The 26,293-nt window shown below is 45.4% G+C and overlaps 1 protein-coding gene across 1 annotated transcript in view; it reads left to right on the top strand.

Annotated features, from left to right (window-relative positions):
* Positions 1-632: 632 nt before the first annotated feature.
* The window catches only part of LOC134943684 (pancreatic secretory granule membrane major glycoprotein GP2-like), a 124,576-nt gene continuing 98,915 nt past the window's right edge, over positions 633-26,293 (top strand). Inside the window, exons 1-4 of the mRNA XM_063932393.1 lie at positions 633-752; positions 10,758-10,966; positions 12,323-12,480; positions 12,796-13,041. Of these exons, the coding sequence (XP_063788463.1) occupies positions 10,802-10,966; positions 12,323-12,480; positions 12,796-13,041 (569 nt within the window). The 5' untranslated portion in view covers positions 633-752; positions 10,758-10,801. The remainder of the gene's footprint in view (positions 753-10,757; positions 10,967-12,322; positions 12,481-12,795; positions 13,042-26,293) is intronic.

Consider the following 26,293-nt stretch of genomic DNA (forward strand, 5'->3'; position numbering starts at 1 on the left):
AAGTGGACAACCTATGAAAATAATTAGATTTTCTAAGACAGGCAATCCAATAAACTTGATGTTTAAATTTAAAAAGATATTTGAACTTAAATATCTAGATTTAAAATAAAAATATTTTTCCATGATAATTTTCATCCAGAATTGCCCAGATCCATTTGAGCGGTATGTAGTATTCAATAAAATGTGTGTGTGTGTATATGTGTGTGTGTGTATATATATATATATATATATAATGCAATTACATAACTATTAGAATATTTATTTCTGCCCCAAAATTGGGCCAGATGTCGTTTTCTATTTCTGTCCCCTCCCATCGTCATGTATAGTCAGTTTCTGCCTAATGAGGTAGGTTGTTACCACACAGAAATTCCTTCAATCACTTTTAAGGACCCTGGAGAAAAATTAGATTGAGCCGGCGCCTCACAAGCAGCAGAGGAGCTTCTTATTGGGGATATTTGTTGCAAATCAGGTCTACAATGAGCCTTTTCTTCACAATAACATATATACTGTATGTAGTTTTTCATGAATTGAGGAATCATAAAGTATACATTCATCCTGATATTGAATTTCCTGACTGTAGGCATATTTTGTTTTCTTTCTTTATTGAACACTCTTTGTATTTTGTGTATTTTTTTTCACCCTACTTCTATTAGATCCACACATAAGTGTTCCATTGTGTGAAGCAGATGAAGATTGGAAGTTGAAAAATGGAATCTATGGATGTTATTGCAAGGAAAAGTATGAAGTCTCTGGTATGTTTAGCTGAGAATATGCAAGATAGCACTTAAAAGAAGTATACAACCGCTTTATCATGATCATAACCAGGTATAGATGTTCAATGTCAAACATATGCAATCCTAATATAGGGGATAATTCAGACCTGATCATAGCAGCAACTTTGTTAGCAATTGGGCAAAACCATGTGCACTGCAGGGAGAGCAGATATAACATTTTCAGAGAGAGTTAGATTTGGGTGGGTTATAAAGTTTTTCTGCAGGGTTAATACTGGCTGCTTTATTTTCACACTGCAATTTAGATTTCAGTTTGAACACACCCCACCCAAATCTAACTCTCTCTGCACATGTTACATCTGCCCAGAGTCGGACTGGCCCACAGGGGAACAGGAGAAACCTCGGTCCTCCTTCTCCTCCTCTAGGGATCAAGTTCCAGACTATCCTAGTGCACTGGATTTATGCATTATACATATGTTACATTATACTTCACAATAATTTGGTTTATTATATAGTTACCAAGGGGCACAGAACATGTAATGGTTAGCTAAATCTCTGTGGTGGCTGGCCACGCCCCCACTGGAACCTGGCTACACCTTTAAGCATGGACCCCTACAGCAGCATTCCTCCGGTGGGCCCTTCATGTTCCAGTCCGACACTGCATCTGCCCCCCCTGCAGTGCCCATGGTTTTGCCCAAATGCTAACAAATTTGCTGCTGTGATCAACTCTGAATTAGGCCCATAGAACACCCTACAAAGGAAAAGTTGCAACGTGGCTAGTTTGAGGGATAAGCCTTATACAGTAAAAAGAAAGCCACAGTAGCCAGACTTTGTTTAAAAAAAAAAAAAAAAAGGATTCTGAGTGTCACAGGATGACATACAACAGCATTTAACGTGTGATTGCATACTCACGGGAGTCCCTGGGAGAGAATAAGGGGGGTATTCAATTAGTGCAGTTTTTTCGACCAGTCGAAAAAACATTTATTTTCGCCCATTTTAGGTCAAATTTACATTCGACCTATTCAATGCCTGTGCCGTTTTTTTCAACTGTTCAAAAAATCTGACACTGGTGAAAACCATGTATATCGGCGAATAAACTGCTGATACACGTGTTTTGGCGAATTTGTAGGTGTTTTCACCCATTTTTTTGGTGCAATTTTTGCCCATGACAATTCGACAAAAAAAAAAAAAGGGAAATGGCAAGGGCGAAAATGGATTAAAAAAAGTCCGAAAATGCCCGCAATTGAATACCCTGTGTCAAGTTAGTGCCCTTTTTTTGACCAGTCGAAAAAACAGCACTTAATTGAATACCCCACTAAAACTCACATGATAGAGGGATTGTTACTCCACTGCTGACTTTATCAATTTAAAGATCAGAAGGTGGACACACTGGCACTAGCAAACAGCTGAAGAGTCTAGAGGGAAGCTTAACATTAGTATTCGTTGTGGAGGAGGGTCGGTGACACTATTATATACAGTAGCACTTGTAGTTGCGTTTACATAAATATTACTGTGTATATGTGCAAATCAAACTTTTTGAAATTAATCTTTGAATTTCAGCCACCTTGAAAGGACCCAGTAATTTCCCCATGTTCAGTTCTCAAATCAACAATAGATTATTTTTTCAGGAAGGGCAGGCAAGTGCATAGTCTACTATTATAAGGCAGGATAGAGATCAAATCTTCATAAATAGGACGGTGGTCTAAGCACTCCTGTCTGTTTTATGTCTCTGTCTAACTTCTCTGTCCAGCAATCTAGATTACCTCTAACAAAAAAAAAACACTTTCATCAATTTCTTCAAATCAGACATTCATATGACTCCAAAATCTTAAATATACATGTTACTAGTGGACTCGTGTTTTTTTTCACCAGGGCATACGTCTGAGTTTATTAAAAAACTGACAGATAATTTTAAAGAGTGTAAATGAGAGATTGTTCTGGATGAGTATCCCCATTGACTGCTTTTGCTATCTTATCAAGTCAAAACAAATTGAGTACAGTGTATCTGATAAATATAGAAAGCTAAAAGTGTCTCCTGTATTAGACAGTGTTGGTCATGGCTGTTGTAAGAAAAGATGGGACCTGGTACTATTGGGTTCATAACCAAGCATGTGGGGCTATGTCCATGCCATGTTGTACTCTTGGGGCACCCTCTGCTGATGCTATGTCACAACAAAGTGGCAGCACACCCCTGAAAAGAGCATGGCGAACCCCTCATGAGACGTGGCTGTGACTTCTTTATATACACCACCCTTCATGGTCCTGGTGTTGGGGAACTGTCTTTTGAAAGTGTTAATAGTAAACAACTTTGTATTGGTCCATTTGCTGTTTACATTTAAGGACAAAACTTTAAGTGTCATGTGGTCAGACAGTGGGAAAGCATGGTGTAAAAAGAGGTAGGCATACCTAGGTTACAGTGTCAAGTAGTAAGGAATTACCTGGCTTCTCTGGGGCAGGGGTGGATGGGCTGGCAGGAAAGAAGAGATGAGCGCCTGAAATTTTTCGGGTTTTGTGTTTTGGTTTTGGGTTCGGTTCCGCGGCCGTGTTTTGGGTTCGAACGCGTTTTGGCAAAACCTCACCAAATTTTTTTTGTCGGATTCGGGTGTGTTTTGGATTCGGGTGTTTTTTTCAAAAACACTAAAAAACAGCTTAAATCATAGAATTTGGGGGTCATTTTGATCCCATAGTATTATTAACCTCAAAAACCATAATTTACACTCATTTTCAGTCTATTCTGAATACCTCACACCTCACAATATTATTTTTAGTCCTAAAATTTGCACCGAGGTCGCTGTGTGAGTAAGATAAGCGACCCTAGTGGCCGACACAAACACCGGGCCCATCTAGGAGTGGCACTGCAGTGTCACGCAGGATGTCCCTTCCAAAAAACCCTCCCCAAACAGCACATGACGCAAAGAAAAAAAGAGGCGCAATGAGGTAGCTGTGTGAGTAAGATTAGCGACCCTAGTGGCCGACACAAACACCGGGCCCATCTAGGAGTGGCACTGCAGTGTCACGCAGGATGGCCCTTCCAAAAAACCCTCCCCAAACAGCATATGACGCAAAGAAAAAAAGAGGCGCAATGAGGTAGCTGTGTGAGTAAGATTAGCGACCCTAGTGGCCGACACAAACACCGGGCCCATCTAGGAGTGGCACTGCAGTGTCACGCAGGATGTCCCTTCCAAAAAACCCTCCCCAAACAGCACATGACGCAAAGAAAAAAAGAGGCGCAATGAGGTAGCTGACTGTGTGAGTAAGATTAGCGACCCTAGTGGCCGACACAAACACCGGGCCCATCTAGGAGTGGCACTGCAGTGTCACGCAGGATGTCCCTTCCAAAAAACCCTCCCCAATCAGCACATGATGCAAAGAAAAAGAAAAGAAAAAAGAGGTGCAAGAGGGAATTGTCCTTGGGCCCTCCCACCCACCCTTATGTTGTATAAACAAAACAGGACATGCACACTTTAACCAACCCATCATTTCAGTGACAGGGTCTGCCACACGACTGTGACTGATATGACGGGTTGGTTTGGACCCCCCCCAAAAAAGAAGCAATTAATCTCTCCTTGCACAAACTGGCTCTACAGAGGCAAGATGTCCACCTCATCTTCACCCTCCGATATATCACCGTGTACATCCCCCTCCTCACAGATTATCAATTCGTCCCCACTGGAATCCACCATCTCAGCTCCCTGTGTACTTTGTGGAGGCAATTGCTGCTGGTCAATGTCTCCGCGGAGGAATTGATTATAATTCATTTTAATGAACATCATCTTCTCCACATTTTCTGGATGTAACCTCGTACGCCGATTGCTGACAAGGTGAGCGGCGGCACTAAACACTCTTTCGAAGTACACACTTGTGGGAGGGCAACTTAGGTAGAATAAAGCCAGTTTGTGCAAGGGCCTCCAAATTGCCTCTTTTTCCTGCCAGTATAAGTACGGACTGTGTGACGTGCCTACTTGGATGCGGTCACTCATATAATCCTCCACCATTCTATCAATGTTGAGAGAATCATATGCAGTGACAGTAGACGACATGTCCGTAATCGTTGTCAGGTCCTTCAGTCCGGACCAGATGTCAGCATCAGCAGTCGCTCCAGACTGCCCTGCATCACCGCCAGCGGGTGGGCTCGGAATTCTGAGCCTTTTCCTCGCACCCCCAGTTGCGGGAGAATGTGAAGGAGGAGATGTTGACAGGTCGCGTTCCGCTTGACTTGACAATTTTGTCACCAGCAGGTCTTTCAACCCCAGCAGACTTGTGTCTGCCGGAAAGAGAGATCCAAGGTAGGCTTTAAATCTAGGATCGAGCACGGTGGCCAAAATGTAGTGCTCTGATTTCAACAGATTGACCACCCGTGAATCCTTGTTAAGCGAATTAAGGGCTGCATCCACAAGTCCCACATGCCTAGCGGAATCGCTCCGTGTTAGCTCCTCCTTCAATGTCTCCAGCTTCTTCTGCAAAAGCCTGATGAGGGGAATGACCTGACTCAGGCTGGCAGTGTCTGAACTGACTTCACGTGTGGCAAGTTCAAAGGGCATCAGAACCTTGCACAACGTTGAAATCATTCTCCACTGCACTTGAGACAGGTGCATTCCACCTCCTATATCGTGCTCAATTGTATAGGCTTGAATGGCCTTTTGCTGCTCCTCCAACCTCTGAAGCATATAGAGGGTTGAATTCCACCTCGTTACCACTTCTTGCTTCAGATGATGGCAGGGCAGGTTCAGTAGTTTTTGGTGGTGCTCCAGTCTTCTGTACGTGGTGCCTGTACGCCGAAAGTGTCCCGCAATTTTTCTGGCCACCGACAGCATCTCTTGCACGCCCCTGTCGTTTTTTAAAAAATTCTGCACCACCAAATTCAAGGTATGTGCAAAACATGGGACGTGCTGGAATTTGCCCATATTTAATGCACACACAATATTGCTGGCGTTGTCCGATGCCACAAATCCACAGGAGAGTCCAATTGGGGTAAGCCATTCCGCGATGATCTTCCTCAGTTGCCGTAAGAGGTTTTCAGCTGTGTGCGTATTCTGGAAAGCGGTGATACAAAGCGTAGCCTGCCTAGGAAAGAGTTGGCGTTTGCGAGATGCTGCTACTGGTGCCGCCGCTGCTGTTCTTGCGGCGGGAGTCCATACATCTACCCAGTGGGCTGTCACAGTCATATAGTCCTAACCCTGCCCTGCTCCACTTGTCCACATGTCCGTGGTTAAGTGGACATTGGGTACAGCTGCATTTTTTAGGACACTGGTGACTCTTTTTCTGAGGTCTGTGTACATTTTCGGTATCGCCTGCCTAGAGAAATGGAACCTAGATGGTATTTGGTACCGGGGACACAGTACCTCCAAAAAGTCTCTAGTTGGCTCTGCAGTAATGATGGATACCGGAACCACGTTTCTCACCACCCAGGATGCCAAGGCCTCAGTTATCCGCTTTGCAGTAGGATGACTGCTGTGATATTTCATCTTCCTCGCAAAGGACTGTTGAACAGTCAATTGCTTACTGGAAGTAGTACAAGTGGGCTTACGACTTCCCCTCTGGGATGACCATCGACTCCCAGCGGCAACAACAGCAGCGCCAGCAGCAGTAGGCGTTACACGCAAGGATGCATCGGAGGAATCCCAGGCAGGAGAGGACTCGTCAGAATTGCCAGTGACATGGCCTGCAGGACTATTGGCATTCCTGGGGAAGGAGGAAATTGACACTGAGGGAGTTGGTGGGGTGGTTTGCGTGAGCTTGGTTACAAGAGGAAGGGATTTACTGGTCAGTGGACTGCTTCCGCTGTCACCCAAAGTTTTTGAACTTGTCACTGACTTATTATGAATGCGCTGCAGGTGACGTATAAGGGAGGATGTTCCGAGGTGGTTAACGTCCTTACCCCTACTTATTACAGCTTGACAAAGGGAACACACGGCTTGACACCTGTTGTCCGCATTTCTGGTGAAATACCTCCACACCGAAGAGCTGATTTTTTTGGTATTTTCACCTGGCATGTCAACGGCCATATTCCTCCCACGGACAACAGGTGTCTCCCCGGGTGCCTGACTTAAACAAACCACCTCACCATCAGAATCCTCCTGGTCAATTTCCTCCCCAGCGCCAGCAACACCCATATCCTCCTCATCCTGGTGTACTTCAACACTGACATCTTCAATCTGACTATCAGGAACTGGACTGCGGGTGCTCCTTCCAGCACTTGCAGGGGGCGTGCAAATGGTGGAAGGCGCATGCTCTTCACGTCCAGTGTTGGGAAGGTCAGGCATCGCAACCGACACAATTGGACTCTCCTTGTGGATTTGGGATTTCGAAGAATGCACAGTTCTTTGCTGTGCTGCTTTTGCCAGCTTGAGTCTTTTCATTTTTCTAGCGAGAGGCTGAGTGCTTCCATCCTCATGTGAAGCTGAACCACTAGCCATGAACATAGGCCAGGGCCTCAGCCGTTCCTTGCCACTCCGTGTGGTAAATGGCATATTGGCAAGTTTACGCTTCTCCTCCGACAATTTTATTTTAGGTTTTGGAGTCCTTTTTTTTCTGATATTTGGTGTTTTGGATTTGACATGCTCTGTACTATGACATTGGGCATCGGCCTTGGCAGACGACGTTGCTGGCATTTCATCGTCTCGGCCATGACTAGTGGCAGCAGCTTCAGCACGAGGTGGAAGTGGATCTTGATCTTTCCCTAATTTTGGAACCTCAACATTTTTGTTCTCCATATTTTAATAGGCACAACTAAAAGGCACCTCAGGTAAACAATGGAGATGGATACTAGTATACAATTATGGACTGCCTGCCGACTGCAGACACAGAGGTAGCCACAGCCGTGAACTACCGTACTGTACTGTGTCTGCAGCTAATATAGACTGGTTGATAAAGAGAAGATGTCTATGTAACTATGTATGTATAAAGAAGACTGAAAAAAAATCCACGGTTAGGTGGTATACAATTATGGACGGACTGCCTGCCGAGTGCAGACACAGAGGTAGCCACAGCCGTGAACTACCGTACTGTACTGTGTCTGCAGCTAATATAGACTGGTTGATAAAGAGAAGATGTCTATGTAACTATGTATGTATAAAGAAGAATGAAAAAAAACCACGGTTAGGTGGTATACAATTATGGACGGACTGCCTGCCGAGTGCAGACACAGAGGTAGCCACAGCCGTGAACTACCGTACTGTACTGTGTCTGCAGCTAATATAGACTGGTTGATAAAGAGAAGATGTCTATGTAACTATGTATGTATAAAGAAGAATGAAAAAAATCCACGGTTAGGTGGTATTACAATTATGGACGGACTGCCTGCCGAGTGCAGAGACACAGAGGTAGCCACAGCCGTGAACTACCGTACTGTGTCTGCTGCGACTGGATGATAAATGATATAAAAAATATATATATATCACTACTGCAGCCGGACAGGTATATATTATATATTATATAATGACGGACCTGCTGGACACTGTCTGTCAGCAGAATGAGTTTTATTTTTATAGAATAAAAAAAAAAAAAACACACAAGTGAAGTCACACGACGAGAGTTTAACTTTTTCAGGCAATCACAATATAAGTATACTACTAACTATACTGGTGGTCAGTGTGGTCAGGTCACTGGTCAGTCACACTGGCAGTGGCACTCCTGCAGCAAAAGTGTGCACTGTTTAATTTTAATATAATATGTACTCCTGGCTCCTGCTATAACCTATAACTGGCACTGCAGTAGTGCTCCCCAGTCTCCCCCACAATTATAAGCTGTGTGAGCTGAGCAGTCAGACAGATATATAATATATATAGATGATGCAGCACACTGGCCTGAGCCTGAGCAGTGCACACAGATATGGTATGTGACTGACTGAGTCACTGTGTGTATCGCTTTTTTCAGGCAGAGAACGGATATATTAAATAAACTGCACTGTGTGTCTGGTGGTCACTCACTATATAATATATTATGTACTCCTGGCTCCTGCTATAACCTATAACTGGCACTGCAGTAGTGCTCCCCAGTCTCCCCCACAATTATAAGCTGTGTGAGCTGAGCAGTCAGACAGATATATATAATATTATATATAGATAATAGATGATGCAGCACACTGGCCTGAGCCTGAGCAGTGCACACAGATATGGTATGTGACTGACTGAGTCACTGTGTGTATCGCTTTTTTCAGGCAGAGAACGGATATATTAAATAAACTGCACTGTGTGTCTGGTGGTCACTCACTATATAATATATTATGTACTCCTGGCTCCTGCTATAACCTATAACTGGCACTGCAGTAGTGCTCCCCAGTCTCCCCCACAATTATAAGCTGTGTGAGCTGAGCAGTCAGATAGATATATATAATATTATATATAGATAATAGATGATGCAGCACACTGGCCTGAGCCTGAGCAGTGCACACAGATATGGTATGTGACTGAGTCACTGTGTGCTGTGTATCGCTTTTTTCAGGCAGAGAACGGATTATAAAGTAAACTGCACTGTCCTCACTAGTAAACTCTCTCCACTCAGTCTCTACACTTCTACAGTAACAGTACTCCTCCTAGTCAGCTCCAGTAAATCTCTCTCAGTCTCTTATAATCTAAATGGAGAGGACGCCAGCCACGTCCTCTCCCTATCAATCTCAATGCACGTGTGAAAATGGCGGCGACGCGCGGCTCCTTATATAGAATCCGAGTCTCGCGATAGAATCCGAGCCTCGCGAGAATCCGACAGCGTCATGATGACGTTCGGGCGCGCTCGGGTTAACCGAGCAAGGCGGGAAGATCCGAGTCGCTCGGACCCGTGAAAAAAAACATGAAGTTCTGGCGGGTTCGGATTCAGAGAAACCGAACCCGCTCATCTCTACAGGAAAGTGTGTATATAACTAAGAGGAACTCAAGGCCCTGGTCCTACTTGTAAATTTTAAAATTACTTTATTAACAGGATTGGAGTGGCCCTGTGCATCCCATTGGAGACTACAACCTCCCACTGGGGGGTAGGGCATAATTTATCCATGATACCTTTGTCCTGTCACAGACACTGTGCTGCAGCTTGACTAAGTCAGTGAAGCACTGTGGCTTTCTAACTGGCAAGACCCCCCCCCCCCCCCACACACACACACACACACACACACACACACACACACACACACACACACACACACACACACACACACACATTGTTACACAATCTTTATAACCTACTGTACTCGTTTTAGCTCTCTCTTCCCCCTTGAAATTGCTGTGAGAATACCTCTATAGAGGAGCAGTCTGCAATCTAAGTAGAAGCCACCTAGTGGTGAAAATGGAGATTGCAGTATTCCAGCACTCATGAATTGTTAATAATGCACAACAGAATGAACAGATTTTATTGCAGTAAATCAGGGACAGGGAAAGTTTGGGCCAAAGGTTCCCCACTTCTGCAGTAAATGGAGTACCCCAGCTAAGGTGTAGATAAGGTGTATAAACTATGCTTTGAGAGACCTTAACTTGGATATCTTAAACTAGGTGTATTCAAGTGTGTATTCAAGTTATTTACAAAATGGTAGTGTTATAGGGGCAGATGTATAAAGCCTGGAGAAGTGATCAAGAAGTGATAAGTGGAAGGTGATAATGCACCAGCCAATCAGCTCCTGTCCTTTTTCAAACCTGTAATAATTGTCTGGGGGTGTTATCACTTATTTATCACTGCTGTATCACTTCTTCAGGCTTAATACATTTGCCCCATAATGCCCAGGGCCAATATTTTAAACAATATTGCTCATTTTCACCCTTCTCAGCGACATCATTAAAAATATTGCCTATTGTTACTTGTGAGACTGATGCACACTCCCGCGGGTCGTCAACGTCTGTCATCTGTCACTGAAGCTCAATTCTGGCTATATCATTGATGACACAATCCGTTATTCATGGAATTGCTCAGTGTGGCCACTATATCTTGTTCATTACCATTCATCCGGGAGTCCAGGAAGTTCAAGGGAAAATAATGAACAATGTCGTTCATCATTCATGTCGTCCAGTGTGGCACTGCCTTAACTATTTAACTGTGTTTCAGCTGTTGCCGACGTAAGACCTAAGCTGACCTGCGGAGTCTATGAAATGAAAGCCACATTTCAGAAATGTCAACTGAAAAGTCTGAAGCTCAATGCCAGTAGTATTACTCTGAAGGACAGCAGCTGCTTTGGATTACACCATGAGCCCGTCATGAACACGTTTTCCATAATTTCTCCACTTAAAGCAGGAGAATGCGGACTTCAAATAACTGTATGTCATATTCTTTAAACTATTTTCTTTGATATTTTGTTGGATCCCTCTCAGGACATTATGTACAGACAATGCCTTTTATAGATAGCGTTGCCTATTAAGTACAAGCTCAGGAAATGTTGCTTTCTGGAGCTGAAAACATATGGGGAATGCGGCCAGCTTTCACTGCTTTTTTTACCATTGATACATCCTGTATCTAGTCTCTCCACTTGCTGATCAAATTATAAATATGGTAAAAATGATAAATTGTAATTAATAGCTGAAAAAAACAACCTATATAACAAATATAATAATATATTATGTTGTTTTCCTGTAATAATTAGAACCTTTTTTATTTTATACTAAGATCACTTAATCCATACCTCCCAACTGTCCCGATTTTCACGGGACAGTCCCATTTTTCGGGGGACTGTCCCGCTGTCCCCGTGGACCTCAGTAACCCCACGTAGGGGGGGTAGTTGGGAAGCTCCTGTCAGTCACTGCATGCACACAGCATCTATTCACAGGAGACAGAGTGGCTGGGGCATGCAACAGCTCACAGAGTGCTGGCCATGCCCCCATAATGACAGGAAATGGGGGCGTGGCTCTTGATCGCGGGATCTCCTATGAAGCCATGCCCCTTTTCTACAGGCCATGCCTCTTTTGGCTGCTGCGTGGCTTAGCCACGCTACAGGGTCCAGCTTCCACGTCTCCCGATGTTGGAAGGTATGCTTAATCATTTCTTTAATACTTTATTTTTTGCACCTAATAATATTTGCATATAATGAGGATTGCAGTATTTCATAAGAAAATGGTGCAAATTGCACTAGGAAAAGCCATAGGTGTTACCATCAATGCTAATGGTGATACAAACCATCGATGGCAGGTAACTGTTCTATGCATATCTGTCAACAGTTTTGCCATTGGTGTTTATGCAAATGTGCAGATGCTGGCTCTGCTTCTGAGTGAGAGCTGGTGGTGTGTCTGAGCTGCGAATGACACCTCAGCCTCTGAAAGAGGTGGGACATCCCGTTACTGGCACTTACACACAGTGTAAGAGTAGGAGGCTGCACAGGGCTGCTGGCTGACAGCCTAGCAGCCATCAGAATGACAGGGTTCGACAAACCCATCAGGCACACAGTCACCATCAATAGTGTATAACCATCTGGTTAGGTTATACGCCATTCATGGTAAAACTATTCGGCACGTTTAGGTTTTTGTTTTTTTAAACAGTGCTTGAGAAATTATACAGTATCTACTGTATGTTCTGATTGTCTCCAATGGTTAAAGTTTAAATTGCACTATTGCTAAATATGCTATACTGACTGTAATTTATAGAATGTTCTAAAATGTTATATATTTTTATGTTCCATATAGAAAAATTCAACACACGCAATGTATGAAAACACTCTGGATTTTATAATAAAATCAGTTGGGGTAATCGAGAGGCGTGAGGAGCTGATCTTAAAAATATCTTGTGCATACCCACTCGACATGCTGACCAGTCTGTATACAGTTGTGAATCCATTTTTTAGGTAATCCAATGTCCACATCTCCTGTCCACTAGAACTGATTTAAATTAGCATACTATAACTAAAAGAGTAATTAGGTGATTCTGGAAAAGGCATCAATAGACGCTAGATGTGTTATGGAGACCATATATTAACATATAGCATGTGGGGAAAGATTGTAATATGCTTTTTTAAAGTTCACCTCCTATAAATAAATGTAATAAAGGTCATTAGTCATTTAGTGATATTAGCATTTAGAATCATACATAAAATTGTTATGCAAATAATTTATTTGATTTCATGTATTGTCAAAGAAACTGACTGTGGTATCATTTATAGTTCCACAAATATCTATATTGACGGAGTTGGAGAATTCAAGGCATACATGGCTCTCTATATAGACAGCACCTATGTGATTCCATATCAAGGCTCAAATGTCTCGCTGTCAACTAGTGATTTTCTGTACGCTGGTGTTTTCGTTCTGGGAGGAGATGATTCTCGGTTTCTCTTGGTTATGAACAGCTGCTATGCAACGCCAACAGAAAGCCCTGATGATTCATTGAGATATTACCTCATCATAGACAGGTAAATGATGAAGTAAATTTCAATTTAAGTGAATGGATCAAGTGCAACACTAATTTCACACAATTATAGCTGGAGATTCTGTTCTGTATCAACACATATTACACATCTTGCAAGTATTGGCCTATAAAAAGTCACAGTATATAATGTTGAATGTCTTGATGCTTTGGGTGAATGTCTTGATGCTTTGGGTGGAGCCTCTTAGTAAAATCTATAAAATGGTTCATTAGATAATTCCAACATAGCAATATGTCAGCACAAAGAAATAAAATCTGTACTAGGTAAGAAAAATCTAGATGACTTCAATGTTCAAGAATATTCACATCATTCTGAATGTGGCCTCCAAATGTTACATGTTTCTGACAGCATTCTTTTTGTGTTCTGCACATTATTGTTGACCCTAGTGGAATTCCCTTATAATTTTGGTTTCACAAGTCCATTTTACAAACTATATTCCATCACGCTACAAGGAGCAATGAATTGATATTTTATTCAAAGACCATAATGCAGTCTCTTCAAACTGAGTATGGAGTGCCTTCCATCAAATGGAAAGGCAAAAGTAGCCACCATAATTCATATTGTTGGAACTTCTCACCCCCCGAGAAAAAAAATGTTTTGCCAAAAAAACAAAAACAAAGTGCAGAGAGAGAGAGAGAGAGAGAGCACCAGCCAATCAGCTCCTAACTGGCATGTTACAGGCTGTGTATGAAAAAATAATAAGAGCTTGTTGGTTGGTACTTTATCTCTGTCCACTTTATCTTTCTCCAAGGCTTAGTACATAGTGGGTCATTTCGAGTTGATCGCATGTAGCAACTTTTTGCTGCCGTGCGATCAACTAGACGCCGCCTATGGGGGAGTATATTTCTGCATAGCAAGGCTGCGATCGCATGTGCAGCCCTGCTATGCAAAAAAAGTTTCCTGTAAAAGAATTACCCTGGTCTTCTTTTATAGGAAACTTTTTTTGCATAGCAGGGCTGCACAAGCGTTCGCAGAAATACACTTACCCTGTGCAATCGATCCAGCGATACAGGTCCCGGAATTGACGTCAGACCTCCAAACGCCTGAACACGCCTGCGTTGGACTCACCACTCCCCAAAAACGGCGAGTTGCCACCTGGATCCGCCTTCCTCCTGTAAATCTTCTTGCGGTCGCCACTGCGACTGCTTTTTTCACTAGCGGCATTGACGGCCGTCGCTGGGCAACAACGCACATGCGCAGTGTGGCTGCCATGCATGCGCAGTTCCGAGCTGATCGCATGGCTGCGAAGAAGCGCAGCGTGTGATCGGGTTGGAATGACCCCCATAGACCCATGTGTTTAAAAAATGACTGTTAGAAGGTACTTTGGGTTCTGTGTACTAAGCTTTGCGAGAGATACAGTGGAGAGAGATAAACTACCAGCCAATCAGCTGCTAACTGCTATGTTACAGGCTGTGTTTGAAAAATGAGGTAGAAGCTGGTTGGTTGGTAGTTTTTCTCTCTCCACTATCACTCTCCAAGGCTTAGCAAATATATTAATCTCTCTCCACTATTTAATAAATCCCCCTTTAATACCCTATGGGGGTCATTCCGAGTTGTTCGCTCGCTAGCTGCTTTTAGCAGCATTGCACACGCTAGGCCGCCGCCCTCTGGGAGTGTACCTTAGCTTAGCAGAATTGCAAACGAAAGATTAGCAGAATTGCGAATAGAAAATTCTTAGCAGTTTCTGAGTAGCTCGAGACTTACTCCTACACTGCGATCAGCTCAGCCCGTTTTGTTCGTGGTTTGACGTCACAAACACGCCCTGCGTTCGGCCAGCCACTCCCCCGTTTCTCCAGACACTCCCGCGTTTTATCCTGGCACGCCTGCGTTTTTCCGCACACTCCCAGAAAACGGTCAGTTTCCGCCCAAAAACACCCACTTCCTGTCAATCACACTCCGATCACTTCAACGATGGAAATTCTTCGTTCGGACGTGAGTAAATCTACTAAGTTTTGAGCTAAAATACTTAGCGCATGCGCACTGCGTACCATGCGCATGCGCATTTTCGCCTTAATCGCTCCGTTGCGAAAATCGGCAACGAGCGAACAACTCGCAATGACCCTCTATACCAGGGCTGTCCAAACCAGTTCTCGAGATCTACCAACAGTACACATTTTCCAGATCACCTAGCTGGTGCACAGGTGTAGTCATTACTAATTAAGATGTGCTGCATTCATTCCTAACTGACAATTCTACAGATCTCCAGGAGGCCTGGAAATCATGAACTGTTGGTAGATCTCGAGGACCGGTTTGGCCAGCCCTGCTCTATGCTAACATGGCTATCTGCACATATTCATCGGCATAGCCACATTGTTTTCCTGTCCTCAGTTGCAACTATCACAGTTAGCATCGAAACTTACACCTACTCCATGCTTGATGCAAGAGATGTGTGTCCCTCTGCCATACACATGCCTCAAAAAAGTATGAAAATATGAATACACGCCTATAACACACATGACACTCCCTCAAGATGGTTTTCTTGCTTGTGTCCCCCAAGTAGTCTCCCAGTTGCTGCCCATTTCACAGACTCAGGATAGTCCCACTCAGAATTGCACAAAGAACCACAAAGACACAAAAGGCCTTTGGATTTGTGCATCTAAGTTTTAATGAGGCCTAATTTTATATCTTATTAAATGTGAATAATTTATCACTCAATCCTTCTTATCACAATCTTTACTCCGCATCATAATAGCGCTGCTATTGTTGTTGTTTTCAGTTAGCCAAAGCAAGCCTGACCGTAACAGACAGAAACATAGAATTTGATGGCAGATAAGAACCAGTTGGCCAATCTAGTCTGCCCCATTTCTCATACGTCCTAGAGGATGCTGGGGACTCCAAAAGAACTATGGGGTATAGATGGGATCCGCAGGAGACATGGGCACTTTAAGACATTGGGTATGAACTGGCTCCTCCCTCTATGCCCCTCCTCCAGACTCCAGTTAGATTCTGTGCCCAGAGATACTGGACACACACCAGGGGAGCTCTACTGAGTTTCTCTGAAAAAGACTTTATTTAGGTTTATTGTTTTCAGGGAGACCTGCTGGCAACAGGCTCTCTGCTTCGTGGGACTGAGGGGAGAGAAGCAGACCTACTTCTGTGAGTTTGAAGGCTCTGCTTCTTAGGCTACTGGACACCATTAGCTCCAGAGGGTCTGATCACTTGGTATAGCCTAGCTGCTCATTCCCGGAGCCGCACCGTCGTCCCCCTCACAGAGCCAGAAGAAAGAAGCCGGGTGAGTAACCGAAGTACAGAAGACTTCACTACAGACGGCAGTAGACTTCAGCGCCATTGCTCCCACACACAAGCGGCACTACAAGGGTGCAGGTGGGGCGCCCTGGGCAGCAGTATACCTCTTATATTAGCCTGGCAAAGAGGTATACAGTGCATAGTGCATAGGCACTGTATACAGACCCCTGCCAGTATAAAAAGTTGAAAAAGTAGCGGGACTGAAGCGCGCTGATAAGGGGGCATGGCTTAGCCCTCACTGCTCTATCCAGTGCCATTTTCTCCTCACAGAGACGCTGGCCCCGCCAAAACACTGATGAACAGCTCACAGTGTAAAACGGGGGGGAGGGGGGGGCACAGTTGTTTAGTGCAATATATGTACAAAAATAAAGCACTATATATATATAATGAGCGTGTGGTAAATGAGCTGGTAAATGTTTTCTGTGTTTTCCCTGTCAGATACTGGGATCTACCCCTTATAGTCAGTGTAATGTCGATGGGTGTTTAGTACACGTGTGTCGGCACGGCATGTCTGAGTGTTCTGCCACAAACGGCTATGGGAATCCCTCTGTCGGCACCGCCGCCTCCTGATGGTACTTGATTCATGAAATTAAGTGTCAACATTTCAGTACTTGTATGCTTTTCCAAAAGAAAAAACTATATGGGAGACACAGGCGTGTGTGGGTGACCCTGTCAGCACCAACTTATCTGACTGGGTATAAATTAACATGATAATGTGATGCATTTCAAAAGCTATACCTGTATATATATGTATATGTATGGTACGGTTGCATTGATCTGTGGCTCGAGCACAGACTTAGTAATATTTGTGGGGGCATAATATTAATAATATATATATATTTCTCTAACGTCCTAGAGGATGCTGGGGACTCCGTAAGGACCATGGAGGAAATAGACGGGCTCCGCAGGAGATAGGGCACTTTAAGAAAGCTTTGGATTCTGGGTGTGCACTGGCCCCTCCCTCTATGTCCCTCCTCCAGACCTCAGTTTTACACTGTGCCCAGAGGATGAAGGGCGCACTGCAGGGAGCTCTCTTGAGTTCTTTGCTACAGAAAGCATTTTTGTTTGGATTTTTACTTTTTCACAGGGAGTCAACAGGCTCCCTGCATCGAGGGACTGAGGAGAGAGGGGCAGACCTACTTAACTGATAGGATCTGCTGCCTCGACTACTGAACAACATTAGCTTCAGAGGGGGTGAACACAGGTTCGTCCTGGGCGTCCACCCCCGGAGCCACGCCGCCGTTCTCCTCACAGAGCCAGAAGAGTAGAAGCAAGAAGACGTCTCAGGCGGCAGAAGCCTTCAGCTTCACAGAGGTAACGCACAGCACTGCAGCTGTGCGTCATTGCTCCACATCACCTCACACACTCCGGTCACTGTATGGGTGCAGGGGGCAGGGGGGGCGCCCTGGGCAGCAATAGTAACACCTCTTGGATGGCAAATAGGTATATACATGTACAGCTGTGTACTGGTTGGATGGTGCGCTAATAAGCCCTGAGATCCATGCTATTGGAACCGAGCTGCACCTGCGAAAAGGCTTGGGAATCTCCGGATCGGAGACTACAGGTTCCCAAAAGGATTCTCATGGCGTATCCTTTTCCACAGAAGGATCGGATACGATGGGAATCTGCGCCTAAAGTAGACAAGGCGCTGACACCCTTATCCAAGAAGGTGGCACTGCCTTCTCCGGATACGGCTTCTCTCAAGGATCCTGCTGATCGCAAGCAGGAAATTACCCTGAAGCACATTTACACACATTCAGGAACTATAGTTAGGCCAGCCATGGCGTCGGCCTGGGTTTGTAGTGCTGTCGTGGCATGGGCAGACTCCTTATCTACGGAGATTGACACCTTAGATAGGGATACCATCCTAATGACCATGGAGCATATCAGAGATGCTGCCTTGTATATGAGGGATGCTCAGAGAGACATTTGTTTACTAAGCTCTAGAATAAACGCTATGTCTATTTCTGCTAGGCGGCTCTTGTGGACCCGACAGTGGACGGGAGACGCCGACTCGAAGCGACATATGGAGTCATTGCCGTACAAGGGGGAGGAGTTGTATGGAGAAGGCCTCTCGGACCTAGTCTCTACTGCTACGGCTGGCAAATCGAATTTTTTACCTTATGTTCCCCCGCAGCATTCTAAGAAGGTACCACATCAAATGCAGTCCTTTCGTTCCGATAAAAACAAGAAGGTACGAGGATCGTCCTTCGTTGCCAGAGGTAAAGGCAAGGGAAAAAGGCTGCACTCAGCTAGTTGCCAGGAGCAAAAGTCCTCCCCTATTTCCGCAAAGTCCACAGCATGACGCTGGGGCTTTCCGGGGGGGGGGGGGGGTCAGATCAAGTGGGGGCACGTCTTCGTCTTTTCAGCCACATCTGGGTTCAATCACAGGTGGATCCCTGGGCAATAGAGATTGTTTCCCAGGGATACAGACTGGAAATCGAAGACATGCCCCCTCGCCAGTTTTTCAAATCGGCTCTGCCAGCTTCCCCGTCAGAAAGGGAGCTAGTGTTAGCGGCAATTCACAAATTGTACATTCAACAGGTGATAATCAAGGTTTCTCATCTCCAGCAAGGAGAGGGTTATTATTCATCCCTGTCTGTGGTACCGAAACCGGTCAGACCCATTCTAAATCTAAAATCCCTGAACCTGTACTTGAAGAGGTGCAAGTTCAAGATGGAATTTTCACCAAGGTAATGGCGGAAATAATGGTGCTCCTGTGCAAGCAGGGAGTCACAAATATCCCGTACTTGGACGATCTCCTTATAAAGGCGAGATCTCGGGAGAAGTTGCTGGACAGCGTGTCTCTGTCCGTGAAGACGTTGCAGAGGCACGGTTGGATTCTCAATTTACCAGAATCCCAGCTAGTACATGCAACGTGTCTGACCTTTTTGGGCCTGATTCTAGACACAGACCAAAAATGAGTTTTTCTTCCGGTGGAGAAGGCTCAGGAGCTCATAGCCCTGGTCAGGAACCTTTTAAAGCCAAAAAAAGGTTTCTGTGCATCATTGCACAAAAGTTCTGGGGAAGATGGTGGCGTCATACGAGGCCATCCACTTCGGCAGGTTCCATGCGAGGACCTTCCAATGGGACCTATTGGACAAATGGTCCGGGTCCCATCTACATTTGCAGAAACGGATCACCCTGTCTCCCAGGGCCAGGGTATCTCTCCTGTGGTGGCTGCACAGTGCTCACCTCCTAGAGGGTCGCAGGTTCGGCATTCAGGACTGGATCCTGGTGACCACGGACGCGAGCCTCCGAGATTGGGGAGCTGTCGCACTGGGAAGAAATTTCCAAGGTCTCTGGTCAAGCCTAGAGACTTGTCTCCACATCAATGTCCTGGAGTTAAGGGACATTTACAACGCCCTACGCCTGGCGGAGGAATGGCTTCAGAACAAACCGGTTCTGATTCAGTCGGACAATGTCACGGCAGTGGCTCATGTAAACCGCCAAGGCGGCACAAGGAGCAGAGTGGCCATGGCAGAGGCGTCCAGGATTCTGCGCTGGGCGGAAGGCCATGTAAGCGCGCTATCAGCAGTGGACAACTGGGAGGCGGACTTCCTCAGCAGGCACGACCTGCATCCGTGAGAGTGGGGACTTCATCAAGAAGTCTTCACACAGATCGTGGATCGGTGGGGATTGCCTCAAATAGACATGATGGCGTCCCGTCTCAACAAAAAGCTAAAGAGGTATTGCGCCAGGTCAAGAGACCCTCAGGCGGCAGCGGTAGACGCTCTGGTGACACCATGGGTGTTCAGATCGGTCTATGTGTTTCCTCCTCTGCCTCTCATACCCAAGGTGTTGAGATTAATAAGACTAAGAAGGGTCAGAACAATTCTCATTGTTCCAGATTGGCCAAGGAGGACTTGGTATCCGGATCTGCAAGAGTTGCTCACAGAAGATCCGTGGCCTCTTCCTCTAAGGCAGGACCTGCTGCAGCAGGGGCCCTGTCTGTTCCAAGACTTACCGCGGCTGCGTTTGGCGGCATGGCGGTTGAACGCCAGATCCTAGCGGAAAAAGGGATTCCGGAGGAGGTCATTCCTACCCTGATCAAGGCTAGGAAGGATGTGACATCGAAACATTATCACCGTATATGGCGGAAATATGTTTCTTGGTGTGAGGCCAGAGCTGCTCCTACGGAGGAGTTCCATTTGGGCCGTCTGCTTCACTTCCTTCAAACGGGAGTGAATTTGGGCCTAAAATTAGGGTCCATAAAGGTCCAAATTTCGGCCTTATCCATTTTCTTTCAAAGAGAATTGGCTTCTCTTCCTGAAGTACAGACTTTTGTGAAGGGCGTGCTGCATATTCAGCCTGCCTTTGTACCTCCGGTGGCGCCTTGGAATCTTAACGTGGTATTAAGTTTCCTCAAGTCAGCTTGGTTTGAACCACTCAAGGTGTCAATCCGTCAATACATTCAGTTGCGGAAAAAGATGGTTGCGGCCTACGAGGCCAGTCAGTGTGCAGGTTGCAGGCCTGAGTGTTTAGCGGGACCTGTTGGACAAGTGGTCTGGTTCCCACCTGGGATAATCAAGATCAGTATCTCGCTACTGTGGTAGCAGAGCAATTCTCACCAAGGACAAGTGTCATGTTAGGATACTTGTCGCCTCATTAACGGTCTAGAGTTCAGGGCTGTTTATAACGGTTTTCTACAGACAAAAACCGGAGAAGAAATGGCAGAAGCCAGAAAGATTTTCCGCTGGGCGACGAAAACATTTACGCGCTCTATCAGCGATGTTCGTACCAAGAGTGGACAACTGGGAAACAGACTTCCTCGGTGGACACGTTCTCCGTCCAGGAGGGTTGAGTCTTCATCAAGCGGTTTTCACAGAAGTGACAAGTCTTTGGAGAATTCCGCAAATAGACAAGATGGCGTCTCGCCTCGACAAGAAACTTCAGAAATATTGTTCCAGGTCGAGGGTCCCTCAAGCGATAGCGGTGGATGCCCTAGTGACACTGTGGGTGTTTCAGTCGGTCTATGTGTTTCCTCCACTTCCACTCTTTCCAAAGATGTTAAAGATTATAAGAAGAACAAAGGTTCAGGTGATCCTCATTGTTCCAGACTGGTCAAGGAGGGGTGGTATCCAGATCTTCAGCAATTACTCATAGGAGATCCCTGACCTCTTCCTCTGCGAGAGGATCTGTTATAGCAGGTGCCGTGTGGGTTCCAAGACCGACCGCGGTTTCCATTGACGACTTGGAGATTGAACGTCGGATCCCAGCCCGAAAGGGTATTCCCAGTGAAGTCAACCCTACTCTTTTTCAGGCAGAAAAGAAGTAACGTCAAAACATTACCACCATATTTAGAGGAAATTGTGTCTTGGTGGGAATCCAAGAAGGTTCCTATGGAAGAATTCCAGTTGGATCATTTTCTCCATTCTTTTGTTACAAGATCGTGTGGATGCGATCTTAGGTTGGGGTCGATTAAGGTTCAGATTTCAGCCTTATCGTTTTTTCCCCAAAAACAATTGGCCTCCTTTCCAGAGTTTCAAACTTTCGTTAAAGGAGTCTTACATCCATCCTGCCTTTGTGCCTCTGTGGCACCATGGGATCTTTACGTGGTGTTGCAGTTCCTGCAATTTCTTTTGTTGAACTTTTCAGTAGGGTTGAGTTGAATTTCCGCACTTGGAAAGTGGTCATGCGGTTGACCTTGGCATCCGCAAGGCGGGTGTCTGAGTTGGCGGCTTGGTCTCACAAGAGGCCTGTTTAATCTTCCATGAAGATAGAGGGGAGTTGAGAACTCGGCAGCGGTTTCTGCCAAATGTGGTTTCATCGGTTTCACTTGAACCAACCTATTGTGGTGCCGGTGGCTACTGAAGTATCTCGATGTGGTCTGAATTTTGAAATTTTGTGTTGCCAGATTGGCTCAGATCAGGAAAACGGAGGATCTGTTTATCCTATATGCTCCCAACAAGATTGGGGTTCCTGCTTCCAAGCAGACTATTGCACGCTGGATCTGTAATACGATTAAGCTTGCTTGTTTTACGGCTGGATTGCCGTTACCGAAATCGGTGAAGGCCCATTCTACCAGGAAGGTGGGCTCATCCTGGGCGCTGCCCGAGGGGTCTCTATTTTATAGCCTTGCAGAGCCTCTACTTAGTCGAGTTCAAACAATTTTGCAAATATTCTACGAGTTTGATACCCTGGCTGATGAGGACCTCTTGTTTGGGCAATCGGTGCTGCAGAGTCATCCGCACTCTCCTGCCCGTTCTAGAGCTTTGGTATAGACCCCATGGTCCTTTTGGAGTCCCCAGCATCCTCTAGGACGTATGAAAAAATAGGATTTTAATACCTACCGGTAAATCCTTTTCTCTTAGTCCGTAGAGGATGCTGGGCGCCCGTCCCAGTGCGTACTGTATCTGCAGTAATTGGTTATGGTTACACTCATGTTGTGTTTCTTTTCAGTCAGTCTGTTGCTGATGTTATTCATGCCATGGCATGCGGTATGCTATTATTGGTTGTGTTTACACACAGATTGTGTTACATTTTCTGTCAGCATATTGCTGTATATTTTTCATGCCATCGGCTGGTGTTCTATTGAATGCCACGTTCTGCGGCATGTTTGAGGTGTGAGCTGGTATGACGCTCACCGTATTTAAACAATAAATTCTTTCCTCGAAATGTCCGTCTCCCTGGGCACAGTTCTATAACTTGAGTCTGGAGGAGGGGCATAGAGGGAGGAGCCAGTTCACACCCATTCAAAGTCTTAAAGTGCCCATATCTCCTGCGGATCCCGTCTATACCCCATGGTCCTTTTGGAGTCCCCAGCATCCTCTACAGACTAACAGAAAAGGATTTACTGGTAGGTATTAAAATCCTATTTTTATACCCTTTTGGTAACCTCAACCCTATTTGACCCTTATTTTTTTGTAAGGATATTCATAAGCCCCGTACACACTGGGAGAGATGTGCTGAGCAGACCGCTCAGCACACATCTCTCCCCCGCTCAGCACATGGCGCAATGTGTGCTGAGCGAGGGGGGGACGGGGTGGCGCTCATTTCACACAGCGGTGAAATGAGTGGTCGTGCTACATTGTGCCTGCATGCAGGCTAATCTAATACTGGCGAAAGTGACGCGCAGGGCCGTGCATCACTATCGCTGTGGGGCATACACACGGAGAGATCCGTTCTTACTTTGTAAGCAATCTAGTCAGATTGCTTACGATTTAAGCACGGATCTCTCCTTGTGTATCCCTCTATGCCTATCCCAAATCAGCCAAAGCCAGGGAGCAACAGCCTACACATCGCATTTTGGATGTGATACATCCGTCCACTTACATAGTGCTTAATGACATTAAAAACTGTGTTATACAGTATTACACCTAGAATTGCAAATATAACTGCAAAGGGCCGCTGTTATGAAAAGAGCTGTCCTTTGCGATAATAGGAGTTCATGGTTTATGACCCAGGAGTCCTTCTGTACATGCGCTGATTGACACGTGTTGTGGATGACACTGGGAGAGATCTGATTGAATCCCTCTCAGATAAGACTGGGAAAAGAAGCCCATGGGCTTCTTTTAGGCAATGCTATCTATAAATGACAATGCCTAATGGGTCCAAGCTCCTGAATGTATCGCATTTCGGAGCTTAGTACATATTGGAAATGAAGCCAAAACTCAGAAGATGGCAATACATACTGTCCTGAGTCAGCTAAAGCCAGGGGAGTAACAGCTATGCAAAGAAAAATATACTTGAATACATACTTTTTAGAGACATTTTAACTGTTTCACTGCCCTCTATAGTATTTAGTCCAGCTCAGTAAAAGTGATCATCTTTTTTGTTCTATAGTAAGGATATCTCCCAACATCGGACATAGGAATGACAGGATTTGGGTGTGACCATATTTTAAAGGTGGTGTGGTCATGCAATTGAGAGGTCATGTCTGTTGGAAATGTGTGTACAAGTAGTGGTTAAGCAGAGTTAAGTGTACACACCAGTGGATTGTAAGTGTACCCAAGAACAAGTCCAGTGTAGCATAACCAGGCTGGGTGGTTTAATGTGCAAGTGGTAGTACAGGCGTACTCAATGTTACACTGGGAGCATGAAACTGAGCTTGTAGAAGAGCAGGGTTCAAACAGAGCAGCCAGTGACTGTGTTTGAGATGCAGCAGCGATACAGTTGCTGGAATAGCCTTGCGATTTCAGCAGCTAAGGGAGATACATCCATCTCACCCCAGTAATAGTACTGGCAGTCAGTGGCAGAACTGCCACCAGTGCAAGCAGTGCCTTGCACTGGGGCACGCCGCTGTGAAGGGGCCCAAAGCCAGCGGCATGTAATGAGTCAAACTGACTCATTACATGCCACCTGCCACTGTGTGCTGAGGGCCGCCGGAGAGGAGGAGAGCACAGGACGCAGCCACGGGCGGAGGGAGGTGGACTCGGGAGCCGCAGCAGCACAATGTAATTGGTGGAGGCGCCACTGCAGTGAATGCTGGGATGCGCTTCCCTCATCACAGCGGTGGTGGCCAGCCTATGTGGAAGGAGAGGGACAGCTGCAGCGGCGCCTCCACCAATTACATTGCGCTGCTGTGGCTTCCAAGTCCCCCTCCCTCCTCCTCCTTCTTCCCTTCCCGGGATCTGCCAGAAGCTGCACCGAGGAGCCTGACTGCCTGAGCCAGCGGAGACAGTAAGTATCATCTGTTCTTTCTGCCGTAATGTTTAAAAAGGGGACTCTGCCGTAATGTGTAAAAAGGGGCACTGTCTACCGTAATGTGTAGAAAGGAGACGTTGCCTGCCGTAATGTGTAAAAAAAGGGGACGCTGTCTGCGGTAAAAAGGAGGACTGTCTGCCGTAATGTGTAAAAAAGGTGGACTGTCTGCCGTAATGTGTAAAAAAAGGGGGACTGTCTGCCGTAATGTCTAAAAAGGGGACGCTGTCTGCCTTAATGTGTAAAAAGGGGACGCTGTCTGCCTTAATGTGTAAAAAAAGGGGACGCTGTCTACCGTAATGTGTAAGAAGGGGACGCTGTCTGCCGTAATGTGTAAAAAAGGGGACGCTGTCTGTGGTAAAAGTGTAAAAAGGTGGACTGTCTGTCGTAATGTGTAAAAAGGGGACGCTGTCTGCCGTAATGTGTAAAAAGGGTTCTATCTGGTGTAGTGGTGCTACTGTGCGGCATAATTTGAATAATGGAGACTAATGTGCACCGTAATATATAAATTGGTATTATTTTGTGACCACACCCCTTCCCCATGAAGCCACACCCCTATATTTTTTGCATCCGCCTACGGCGTGCACTGCCCCTTTTTTACATAAAGGGTGGGGGGGCGCCGATGCCGTTTCTTGCATACAGAGCTAAAATGTCTAGTTACGGCACTGTTGCTAGGTATCCATTTCCCTGGCCCTGAGCAGGTCACCCTCACCAGATCCTCTCCAGCACAGTGCCCCATTGCATCCAAATAATCACCCCCCTCTCCACATCCTAAACCTAGGACACATCCACATCCTAAACCTGAATGGATCCCATCTGTATGTGTATCTCTACCCTGTTATTTCATACTGTACTTTGCATCCCTGAGTGCTGCTGAATATTGTGTGTGTGTGTGTGTGTGTGTGTGTGTGTGTGTGTGTATCACACACACAAATATACACCTGTGGGGCCAGCAATCCCTTTTTTAAATAATATATCAATATCTATACATAATATATCAATATATATATATATATATATATATATAACAATAGTGCAAAATAGCGCTGCTACCTAAATAACAAGACTAGTAACATTAAAAATTAAAAGTCAAAAACACTTCCCCTATTTTAGGGGGGCTGCTAAAAGGGTCCTCTTGTTTGAACTCTATTTCAAAAGTCCAAATAGATAAAATGTACAGAATGGTAGAACCCAGCGCCTTCTGTGTTATGCAAACTCCAAGTGCAAATTAAATACTTATATGCATACCGCATCCCATGTGGATATCAAGCATGTGATATAAATCGTAGTTCTCCTGATGTCGGTCCTGTAGCTTTCCCACTAACTTCGTGGACGGTCCGTATGAAAA

This window comes from Pseudophryne corroboree, chromosome 7 (assembly GCF_028390025.1).
Source record: "Pseudophryne corroboree isolate aPseCor3 chromosome 7, aPseCor3.hap2, whole genome shotgun sequence".
In the NCBI taxonomy this organism is placed as follows: Eukaryota; Metazoa; Chordata; class Amphibia; order Anura; family Myobatrachidae; genus Pseudophryne; species Pseudophryne corroboree.